General features: G+C 43.3%; 2 protein-coding genes and 1 long non-coding RNA gene across 6 annotated transcripts in view; 2 read left to right on the forward strand and 1 right to left on the reverse strand.

Moving 5' to 3' along the window:
- Window positions 1–1,194: 1,194 nt before the first annotated feature.
- Window positions 1,195–5,330, reverse strand: LOC121845057. Of its 2 annotated transcripts, XR_006082320.1 has the most exons (4): window positions 4,920–5,330; window positions 1,535–2,130; window positions 1,399–1,446; window positions 1,222–1,275 (listed from the first exon to the last, which is right to left on the reverse strand). It is a non-coding gene; the product is annotated as an uncharacterized LOC121845057 (long non-coding RNA). The 2 variants fall into 2 exon arrangements; XR_006082319.1 differs by having other exon boundaries at window positions 1,195–1,446.
- LOC121845056 (relaxin-3-like) lies at window positions 2,715–4,926 on the forward strand. Its single transcript, XM_042315774.1, has 2 exons — window positions 2,715–3,112; window positions 4,045–4,926. The coding sequence occupies exons 1-2, from the start codon at window positions 2,779–2,781 to the stop codon at window positions 4,308–4,310; spliced, it is 600 nt and encodes a 199-aa protein (XP_042171708.1). The 5' UTR covers window positions 2,715–2,778; the 3' UTR covers window positions 4,311–4,926.
- Window positions 5,331–6,190: 860 nt separating the features above from the next.
- il12rb2l (interleukin 12 receptor, beta 2a, like) overlaps window positions 6,191–12,004 on the forward strand; it is a 28,866-nt gene continuing 23,052 nt past the window's right edge. Inside the window, exons 1-2 of one of the 3 annotated variants that reach the window (XM_042315776.1) lie at window positions 6,191–6,502; window positions 8,306–8,404. In XM_042315776.1, the coding sequence (XP_042171710.1) occupies window positions 8,332–8,404 (73 nt within the window). In that variant the 5' untranslated portion in view covers window positions 6,191–6,502; window positions 8,306–8,331. The other 2 variants (XM_042315777.1, XM_042315775.1) reach the window with 2 other exon arrangements.

The following is a 12,004-nucleotide window of genomic DNA, read 5'->3' on the forward strand; positions in this document are numbered from 1 at the left end:
TTCATCAAACCATTTGTCATTGTTGTTAATTTTCTTAGGTCATCTGCTTGACATTTTTAGATTTGATAAGGCAGCTGAAAGGTCAAATATACTTTAGGCTTTGTAATAACAAGTTTAACTATTTCAGTGAAACGTTTTCTAAAAGGGATTGAATTTGTTGTTGCCCAATTTTTGGGGGTTGGTTTCTACACTACTTTCCTTCCATCGATAGCATGTCTTAGTATTATGCAGTCCCTTTGGCTTTGATGCCTCATGATTGAATATTGAGCTTTTCAAATAGACTGGGATTTTGCTGTGATCTGATACAGGTGTAGGTGTGTCAGTGGGCTGACTGTGAATGCTCTGAGAGACTCGGTTGGGATCAGTGATAAAGCAATCTACAGTACCACTGCCAAGGGATGAACTGTAGGTGTACTTACCATAGGAGTCACCTAAAAGCTTACCAGTGACTAAGTACAGACCCAGCGACCGACATAGCTGCAAGAACTGTGACCAATTTTTGTTGGTTGTTTTGCAGTAGTTATGTCTTGCACACACACAAACATAAACTCAGCAAAAAAAGAAACGTCCTCTCACTGTCAACTGCGTTTATTTTCAGCAAACTTAACATGTGTAAATATTTGTATGGACATAACAATATTCAACAACTAAGACATAAACTGAACAAGTTCCACAGACATGTGACTAACAAAAATGGAATATGTGTCCCTGAACAAAGGGGGTGTCAAAATCAAAAGTAAGTCAGTATCTGGTGTGGCCACCAGCTGCATTAAGTACTGCAGTGCATTTCCTCCTCATGGACTGCATCAGATTTGCCAGTTCATGCTGTGAGATGTTACCCCACTCTTCAACCAAGACACCTGCAAGTTCCCGGACATTTCTGGGGGGAATGACCCTAGCGCTCCGATCCAACAGGTCCCAGACGTGCTCAATGGGATTGAGATCCGGGCTCTTCGCTGGCCATGGCAGAACACTGACATTCCTGTCTTGCAGGAAATCACGCACAGAACGATCAGTATGGCTGGTGGCATTGTCATGCTGGAGGGTCATGTCAGGATGAGCCTGCAGGAAGAGTACCACATGAGGGAGGAGGATGTCTTCTCCGTAACGCACAGCGTTGAGATTGCCTGCAATGACAACAAGCTCAGTCGATGATGCTGTGACACACCGCCCTAGGCCATGACGGACCCTCCACCTTCAAATCAATCCTGCTCCAGAGCACAGGCCTCGGTGTAACGCTCATTCCTCGTTGTAACACGAATCTGACCATCACCCCTGGTGAGACAAAACCGCGATACACACACACGTATACAGACAGTCTACATACTGGCAACAAACAAATTATTCAAAAAGCAACACATTCAGCCGCCATCAATGTCGCTCTCTTAACCTGCTCACCTGGTCACTCACCACTAGACAATGTGCAAATGAGTCTCCAACGTCCCCCTGAAATACCATGTTGTTCGCATTGTTATCAACCTATTAATTACAAATTCACAAATCCATTGTCAATTCTGAAACGGGAGACCTTTACCTATGCGTTGACACAGATAGGGTCCCAGCCTTTGTTTGACTCAGATGATGACTTCCACGTTATCTGCCTTTGAAAATGTCACCCGCTTTGCCTCATTCCGTCGCACGCACCCCCTACTCCTTGATGTGTGAACCCCCCACCTGTGACTTCATCCCTCTTTTTCAGAGAGAGAGATGGAGAAATATGAGGGGAGAAGCAAGTCATGGGAGAATAATCAGAGCTGGGGTTACAGAGTCAGCACTGAAAAGGTGTGAAGTGGTATAGGAGAAGAGTTTAAGTTTTACTTGAAAGTAAGTTCTATATAATAATAAAAATATGTATTTTATTTAGTGCTTTTCAATACAAGCAGAATCTCAAAGTCACTTTGAAAACAAAATGTAACCAGAAACTATTTAACAAAACAAAGGTAGGGATCTGTCAGTATGTTGGCGATGGTCAACTTTAGATGATAGGCAGTTCAGAAAGGTAGTATCTTGAGAGGAGGGAGCATATATGTAGAGACATCTGACAGACAGGCCATGGAACACCTCAACGGGCACCTCGTCGTCGTCCACAGTCACAGCTCCTCCTCCGTCGGTAGGCTGGATCTTCCACTACTGAAATGTAGCACATATGTACATTTGTAGTATACTGTATGTACTAAACTGGGTATTTGTGTTTGAGAAAACATGTTCTTGATACCGACATTTTGACACGGTGGCATCACACTTCTGAACTGTGTCATCATACCCAACATTCCTACTGTACCTCTGTAGAAGATTTGATCAATTTTAAATATGTATTTTTAAGGTGTTTTGACACTTTATTCAGATAGTGAGGAAATAAACAAGAGGGAGAAACAGTGGGAAGGGTGGACACAGGTATTGAATCCTGGTCTCCGGATGGGATTTGTATGTAACATGTGTTAGAGTGTTACCACTACACCGTGGCTCTGCACATTAACATTTGCTTTGCATGAGCAGAAATGTCTGGTGATCAAGTGAGTTTGAGGTGGGTGATGACCACAAAAAAGGTGTAGGTGAGGATTCAAATGAAACGTGGGTTTGACATCCAGAAAATTAGTTTTTCCTGTAATCAGATTACAAACTACTCTGACATCATCGTCGCGTTTGAGCAGTATTGGCTAATTATGCCACCTTTGGTCAGTGCTTTGTCTCCATAAAGGTCTCTGGGTCTATCTCTCTCCTATCGATGACTGTCCTGGTTGGGAGGGTGTGCATGTGCAAGTTCCATGTCTACCTCGTATGCCTGAGGACCCCTTTATAAACCAATACCAGGTCACTGGGGAAGTCACACAACACTCGCGACCACAGAGAGACAGAGAAAAACACCTGCTCCAAACAGCCCAGTCTACCATTGAAGAATCTATTCTCTCTCCTCCTTTTTGGCTCACTCGTTCATTTACCTCCTGGGACATGATGTGGAAACCACTGGTATTAGCTGTGTGTCTGTTAGTGGCTAGGGTGCAGGGGATGGAGCGCCCCACGTATGGAGTGAAGCTATGTGGCCGGGAGTTCATCCGGGCGGTCATCTTCACCTGTGGAGGATCTCGCTGGAGACGGTCACTCGGGAGTGCAGGTGAGGCATGCCAGCTGGACAAGCCTTTTATTGGGTCATTGTGTTTCTAAATTGTGCACATTTTGATTCTAGCCAAGCAGTAATGCACCTGATTCAATTTATCAGTGATTTATGGTTTATTGAGTAAAGGGAAAGGACTATGTTGGCTTTTTTTGTACCACTGGCTTTGTCCATTGGAATGTATTATATCCGCACAGTCGATTACGTCCACCTAGTCGATTACATTTTTTAAATTTAAATGTATTGTGCATTGGTCCAAACACATCAAGACAGTAGTCTCCCTCTCAGGAGACTGAAAGTATTTCACATGGGTCCTCAGATCCTCAAAAAGTGCTATACAGCTGCCCCATCGAGAGCATCCTACTGGTTGCATCACTGCCTGGTATGGCAACTGCTTGGCCTCTGACCACAAGGCACTGCAGAGGGTAGTGTGTACGACACAGTACATCACTGGGGTCAAACTTCCTGCCATCCGGGACCTCTATACCAGGCGGTGTCAGAGGAAGGCTCAAAAATTTGTTCTCTCTGCTACTGAGTGTCAGTCGGTACCGGAGCACCAAGTCTAGGTCCAAAAGGCTTCTAAACAGCTTCTAACCCCAAGCCATAAGCCTCCTGAACAGCTAATCAAAGGGCTACCCAGACTTTTTGCATTGCCCCCCCCCCTTTTTACGCTACTGCTACTCACATTGACTCTGTACCGGTACCCCCTGTATATAGCCTCGCTAGGGTTATTTTACTGCTGCTCTTTAATTACTTGTTACTTTTATTTAAAACATTTTTACTTATCTATTTTTTACTTGTATTTGGCACGTTACACATAACATTTTATTTGAAATAGAAACACAGTAATCTTTGACTTTTGAATGTATAAATTGAGCAGCACTGAGAGTCAATATCACATTTCAACACTCCTACTATAAACTGCATTTCAGGAGACTTCCCTCAGGACCCTTTCAGCTCCCATGACGAGGACTCGTCTGAAGGCTGGAACTCAGACTCCCAGGTCCCAGACGGTCCCTTCCAGCATGTCCAGGAGGGTGGGGTGTTCATCAGCAGGCCAGCCCGCTCCCTCATCTCAGAGGAGATACTGGAGGCTCTCCGTATGTCAGACCGTAAGGGCCGTGATGTGGTGGTGGGCCTGTCCAATGCCTGCTGCAAGTGGGGCTGCAGCAAGGGAGACATCAGCTCCCTTTGCTGAGAATCCACCCCATTCTCTCTCCTCCCATGCACACATAGCCCTACAAATACCTGGTATTTTCTCATATCTCTCTCTCTCGGTTTTTCTAACTGCTCTCCAGAGTGTTTCCGAGTTAAAGTATCATGTTAACTGTGTAGGGAGAATATAACCTTATTCTCCATATAGACCCAGTCGGTATTAGATTGAACGTCATGACCCTACCTGCCTGTAAAACAACCTGTGTTTACCTAGGTTTCCCCATTGGCTCACAGCAAAAACGTTATCTTTTTCAAACGCAATTTTCTTATTGTCTGCTTGTTTTAGTCAATTACAAAACTCCATTTACGAAAAGTACAACATGTCTAAAGATTACTTTTCAATATTGCCTCTCCCTAGCGTTCTAGAAAACTTAGAAAAACGTAATATTGTAGGGCTTCCCTTATTATTCCCTTTTCCATGACAATGCTAGCAGCAACTTGAGTGACAGCTAGCTACTGACCGGAACATTAAGCTAGCCCAGACCAATAACACAAACAATCTGACTATCCAGCTAGTGGAATTACAAACGGACAGTATGAGCAAAACAAGTTAAATGTGTTAACCGTGATGAAATGTTTTCCACACACATACCTACGTATAGCCTTCTTGGACACCGCGTCCCCACATTTCCCACACCGAATAGCCTCAAGCCACAGGGCTCTATTTCCCAACGTGGGACCATTGCGAACCATTGGTCGGAATTTCAGCGGGTTTTCCCCAATTTATGGGCGTGGTCTGGGGAATTCCTTATTATTATGTCATTACCGACTGGGACTGAATACCGATATCTTCCTGTCTCTATACGTGTGGAATGTGGCTACCTGCGATGAAATGTGGTTTCCAGACCACTTTCTCCATTGCTGTTTTTGGATCCTTCCTACTTTTTGTCTCACTGTCGTCATTCACATGGCTCTTATTTTTAATTTTTAAATCTGTCAAATCTGTTTAATTTTGGATTATGAACCTGTTATAAAGGTTTTAATAAAGATTTGATTTGCTTAACATTCTGACTCTTGGTATGTTTTCCCACCAGCCACAGATAAGGCCAATGCCAGAATCATGACATAGGAAAACATAGGGCCATAGGACATAATGGAGTTGGCCTATGACATGTGTAAAGGAACTTTTAATTCTACTGCACAAAAATATTGCGTTTTGAATAAAATGACTCATTCAAATGGAGTACAATGCCACAGGAATAAAACACACTTGACCCCTCAAAAGAGCCCATAAGGGAACTGAACAGAACGGATACAATCTGGAAGTGGCAGTGGCCAACATAAATTACAGCATCATTTAATCTGTTGTTATTCTGCTACTATTTATTATGTTACCAATACTATTTACATGTTAAAATTATATTCTGATTACAATTGCTATCTCTCATCTTTTCACTAAATGCAATCTATTTGCTTCCAAAATGTAAGTAGGTATAAGGTATATCTAGCTGTCTGATAACACCTGATTGAATGGCTCCGCCTGCACTTTGAAAAACCCACAGTGCATTAAGTGAATGTTGGAAAAAGATCGTGGTTCCCTTCTAAACATAGAAATGTGAATGCAGAACGGATTCGGCCACAAAATAGGTGAAGTGAACTGACAAAAGAGTTTCTCATTCAAAGGAAAGCGCAGTGTGAAAACAAAGAGAACTGAGATATTTAGCTTTTTTTACCCCAGAGTTCACTTTAAAGAGGACTGAAATCAGTTATTTTAAAGAGGACTGACTATATGTGAAAACACCATTATAATGTAGGGTTAAAATTGATGCAATAGAGGATCGCTGTCAAAGGCAATTTAGGCGGGTCATAGTAGGCGGGTCATAGACAGATCACAGAGCTTTTTAGAGATGTGTCCATACCCCTTCGCGGCTCATTACACTCCGCTTTGAGGATCATAGACAAGTTGGATGTGTGAGAAATAGTTAGGTCTACACACACATCCAATCTAGTTTCTGCCATATTGCTTTCACCTATTCAGCCTAATCATTTCGGTGAAAGGGAGTGAGCGAGGAGGCAAGGGAGGAAGCATCGTTTTGGAATGAAATATAGCCAGTGTGCGGCGAAAAGCTCCCAAACTTCTGCGCACGTAAACATCGCAAACATTTATTCAATGTACAATAGAATGCTGGCGAAAGATGGAAGTTCCGTTATTTTGAAGTCTTTCTTGACGATGAGGTAATAGCTCTTATTTTTCGAACCACTTATTTTTCAACATAACTTACAGTTTGCGGAAATCATATTGATCACTAGGCCTACCAGTATAACGTTTTTAGACTTGAAATGATACAAGCAAGACTTTGAATGTTCACTCTCATCTCTATACTTATGGCTATGGTAAGCTAATTTGCATCATAACATGACAACAATGGTTAATAGAAACCAGATGCTTTTATCATCCTGTGCTTTTGGCTTAAAAACATGTATGTAGGCTACACAATACACAGAGTGGCAGATATGTCAGTGGCGAAGACAGTGACAGATATGTAACCAATGATGTATATAAACCCTTGGATTGCTGATTGTTACGTATTGGCCACTGAGTGAAGCCACTCAATGGTAGGAACATCAATCTATAGGAATGAATTAAATTCTACAGTATTTCCATTAAATGTTTCAAGGACGAAATTACATGTATTTGTGTAATTTTTGTTGTTGTAGTGGGTCAGTAACATTAGTAATCTAAAAATTGTACTTTAAGGAAAACATTTGTATATATTTCAAATGTTTATGTTAAGCACACATAATATAATTTTAAAGTATGTATTATTTTACTAGGCAAGTCAGTTAACAACAAATTCTTATTTTCAATGACGGCCTACCGGGGAACAGTAGGTTAACTGCCTTGTTTAGGGGCAGAACAACAGATTTTTTCCTTGTCAGCTAAGGAGTCTATAATAGAATACATGTGTGGCTTCCAAAGTATTTTTTACAACAGTAAGGGAGGAAGTGCCAAGCTGGAGGCACATTGGCTTCAACACATCGCCCCCTAGCAGTCATCTAGTGTATATATAAATCATTGGCTGTAACACTGAAAAGGTTTGCACGTTACTGTGTGAACAACACCTATCACCAAAGATCAGTCTTGGTTTACTCCAATGTTTGTAAACAATGTAAATGTAAACAAACCCTGTCTAGCCTCAAAGCATGGTTAAAACTGTAATGTTGATATCATGCATGGTCAGTCCTTGCATCCATAGCCCATTCATAGTCTATGAATTTGAGAGTGGTTCCATTTCTCCAGGCCCATCCTTCATCTTTTTACCAAAACAGAGGCTGGTGACCACTTTGTTATTATTTCAATTAAGGACTAAAGGCCCAGTGCAGTTATGCTCCTGTGTTTTAAATATATTTCCACACTATGAGGTTGGAATAATACTGTGAAATTGGGAAAATTATGATAATGCCATTTTAGTGTAGGAGCTGTTTGAAAAGGCCACCTGACATTTCAGTCTATTTTGGTGGGATGGAGATTTGGCCTGCCTGGTGACATCACCTGGTGTTAAATGAGTTAATAGACCAATAAGACAGAGAGTTTCAAACCTCTCTGCCAATTTTCCATTCCCTACTCAGATCACTCCCAGACAGTCCTAGCAAAATTCTTGCTTTGTAAATCGCTCTTTGCTAAGAAGCTATGCTGCTGTTGTTGATCACATTTTAATTGAAAACAATCATAGTAAGGTACTTTTTATTTGTTACCCAGAAATTATTTGATTTTGATATTAAATCTGGCTGCATTGGACCTTTAAGGTGTGTGTGTGTGTGTGTGTGTGTGTGTGTGTGTGTGTGTGTGTGTGTGTGTGTGTGTGTGTGTGTGTGTGTGTGTGTGTGTGTGTGTGTGTGTGTGTGTGTGTGTGTGTGTGTGTGTGTGTGTAAAAGTTTTGTCTGTGCGTGTGTGTCCGCATCTGTGTGTGTGAGAATTCTGAAACATTCATACACCTGCCATTCACCACTCATTTGGTGTGTGTGTGTTTTCCATAGCTGCTGATGGCATAGTGGTGTGAGTAATGGCATGGCCCAGAGTCCCATGCCTCCTGCTGATCCTGCTGCTCCTACTACACACCTGCTTACCTCAACCAGGTGAGTCCTTCACACTGGACTGATCCCAGATCTTTTTCCTGGTAAAGTCATGTGACCAGGAAATTCTCCTTGTGACTATTTATAATCTCTATTTGACACACCCTCAGATCCACCATTCACTGATCAGCTCTGGGGTTTCTTCAAATAATTCAGATGGACTAAACCGTAATGCTGATCTATATGTTTGATCTGATTGTCTGTCTATGTTATTAGTTCATTCTTCTTATTAAACACTGGACCGTATCTTTTATACTGTTTTTCACACTGTGTATTCATATACTGTATTCTTCACATATCTCATTTTAATATATCTGCTACTGTACATTGCATTTTTGTTATACTGTTTAAACATACTGTGTATTTACAGTGCATTTGGAAAGTATTCAGACCCCTTGACATTTTCTACATTTTTGTTAAATTACAGCCTTATTCTAAAATGTATTCAATTAGTTTTTTCCCTCATTAACAATACCCCATAAAAATATCAGAACTGAAATATAACATTTACATAAGTATTCAGACCCTTTACTCAGTACTTTGTTGAAGGACCTTTGAAAGTGATTAGAGCCTTGACTTTTCTTGGGTATGACGCTACAAGCGTGGCACACCTGTATTTGGGGAGTTTCTCCCATTCTTCTCTGCAGATCCTCTCAAGCTCTGTCAGGTTGGACGGGGAGCGTTGCTGCACAGCTATTTTCAGGTCTCTCCAGAGATGTTCGATCGGGTTCAAGTCCGGGCTCTGGCTGGGCCACTCAAGGACATTCATAGACTTGTCCCGAAGCGACTCCTGCGTTGTCTTGGCTGTGTGCTTAGGGTCGTTGTCCTGTTGGAAGGTGAACTTTTGCCCCAGTTTGAGGTCCCGAGTGCTCTGGAGCAGGTTTTTCATCAAGGATATTTCTGTACTTTGCTCCATTCATCTTTCCCTCGATCCTGACTAGTCTTCCAGTCCCTGCCGCTGAAAAACATCTCGACAGCATGATGCTGCCACCACCATGCTTCACAGTAGGGATGGTGCCAGGTTTCCTCCAGACGCTTGGCATTCAGGCCAAATAATTAAATCTTAGTTTCATCAGATCGGAGAATCCTGTTTCTCATGGTCTGAGAGTCCTTTAGGTGCCTTTTGGCAAACTCCAAGAGAGCTGTCATGTGCCTTTTACTGAGGAGTGACTTCCGTCTGGCCACTCTACCATAAAGGCCTGATTGGTGGAGTGCTGCAGAGACGGTTGTCCTCCTGGAAGTTTCTCCCATCTTCACAGAGGAACTCTGGAGCTCTGTCAGAGTGACCATCGGATTCTTGGTCACCTCCCTGACCAAGGCCCTTCTCCCCTGATTGCTCAGTTTGGCCGGGCTGCCAGCTCTAGGAAGTGTCTTGGTGGTTCCAAAATTCTTCCATTTAAGAATGATGGAGGCCACTGTGTTCTTGGGGACCTTCAATGCTGCAGAAATATGTTGGTACCCTTCCCCAGATCTGTGCTTCGACACAATCGGAGCTCTAAGGACAATTCCTTAACCTCATGGCTTGGTTTTTGCTCTGACATGCAATGTAACACAAGCATTTCTCTGCACCCGCTATAACATCTGCTAGACTTTATGCATCCCCATTTCCTTCATTTTATTCAACACAACCTTCCATAGAGATCATATCAGTATCAGTCTTAATTAATGCATAGGGGACCAAGAGGTAAATGGTTCCTAATCACCACCCTGTTAGTCATATCACATATGCTATGGACCTTGTGTTGTGTTCATTATAGTAGGCAATGGTAAACATTTTGAAATGGAAAACGCTTATGAGTGTTTCTTATTGGACAAGTCCAGGTAGTTCCTCCCTGTTTCAGACGTTTTTCGTCTGTTTGCTGCCTAATGAACACAACCCTTGGTGTGTCGTTCTGATTTTATGTTTCATACTGATACTAGAAGAGGAGAGGAACTCTGAGAGAGGAAGGGTGTCACCACCTCGCAAGATCTCTGTCTTGTTATCATTTCCTGTTTGGGCTTCATGTTCCTTGAAATGCTCTCATTGTGTGCTTGTGGTTTCAACGTTGTGTGTGTGTGTGAGGGGGGGTCTAGGGTAAAGAGGATGCCAATAACAACAGAAGGAACGCTAAGCTGTTACAGTTCCTTTAAAGGTGAATGTCATCTGGATTTTATTTCTCTCTTTCTCTCTCACTATCTGTTTATGTGAAACCGCCACGCATGTCTCCAACTCAATCATCAAGTTTGCAGACAACACAACAGTGGTAGGCCTGATTACCAACAATGACGAGACAGCCTACAGGGAGGAGGTGAGGGCCCTGGTGGAGTGGTGCCAGGAAAATAACCTCTCCCTCAACGTCAACAAAATGAAGAATAGCGGAGAGAGCACGCCCCCATCCACATTGACAGGGCTGCAGTGGAGAGGATCAAAAGCTTCAAGTTCCCCAGCGTGCAAATCATTTAGGACCTGAAATGGTCAACAACGCCTCTTCAACCTCAGGAGGCTGAAGAAATTCAGCTTGGCCCCTAAGACCCTCACAACGTCTGCAGATGCACCACCTAAGTGTTCTGTATCACTGCCTGGTACGGCAACTACACCACCCTCAACCGCAGGGCTCTCCAGAGGGTGGTGCAGTTAGCCCAACACATCACATCAACACATCATGCCCTCCAGGACATCTAGAGCACCGGTGTCACAGGAAGGCTAAGAAGCTCATCAAGGACCTCAGTCACCAAACTATGGCCTGTTCACCTCTCTATCATTTAGAAGGCGGAGACAGTACAGGCACATCAAAGCCTGGACCGAGAGACTGATTAACAGCTTCTCCAGGCCATCTCGAACTGTTTAACAGTCATCACTAGCCGGCCTCCTCCCAGTTCCCTGCCCTGAACCTTAGACACTGTCACTAGCCGGCTACCACCCGGTACTCTACCCTGCACCTTAGAAACTGCTGCCCTATGTACATAGAGTCATTGAACACTGGCCACTTTAATAATGTTATTATTATAAAAAATGTTTTACCCCTTTTTCTCCCCAGTTGGTAGTTACAGTCTTGTCCCATCGCTGCAACGTCCGTACGGACTCGGGAGAGGTGAAGGTCGAGAGCCATGCGTCCTCTGAAACACAAACCTGCCAAGCCACACTGCTTCTTGACACACTGCTCTATTATCCTGGAAGCCAGCCGCACCAATGTGTCAGAGGAAACACAGTACAACAGGCGACCGTGTCAGCGTGCATGCGCCCGGCCCACCACAGGAGTCTCTAGAGCGCGATTGGACAATGGCATCCCGGCCGGCCAAACCCTCCCCTAACCCGGACGACGCTGGAACAATTGTTCACCGTCGCAGCCAGCTGCGACACAGCACGGGATCGAACCTGGTTCTGTAATGACGCCTCAAGCACGGCAGTGCTTAGACCGCTGCGACACTCGGGAGGCCACTGTAATAATGTTTTACCCACTTTATATTTATATACTGTATTCTAGTCATGGCTCATCCTATATAACTATTCCTTCCAGTTCTCTGCTGACAATGACTGGAATGAATTGCAAAAATCACTGAATGGCATATATCTCCCTCACTAACTTTAAGCAGCAGCTGTCAGAGCAGCTCACAGATCACTGC

The sequence above is a fragment of the Oncorhynchus tshawytscha genome, unplaced genomic scaffold, assembly GCF_018296145.1.
Source record: "Oncorhynchus tshawytscha isolate Ot180627B unplaced genomic scaffold, Otsh_v2.0 Un_contig_9053_pilon_pilon, whole genome shotgun sequence".
NCBI classification, from domain to species: domain Eukaryota; kingdom Metazoa; phylum Chordata; class Actinopteri; order Salmoniformes; family Salmonidae; genus Oncorhynchus; species Oncorhynchus tshawytscha.

Excerpts from the sequence above, each read along its gene's own strand:
- LOC121845056 (XM_042315774.1), top strand. The coding sequence starts at position 2,779 with ATGCCTGAGGACCCCTTTATAAACCAATACCAGGTCACTGGGGAAGTC. Across the intron at positions 3,113-4,044 it reads ACGGTCACTCGGGAGTGCAG|GAGACTTCCCTCAGGACCCT; the intron begins GTGAGGCATGCC and ends ACTGCATTTCAG.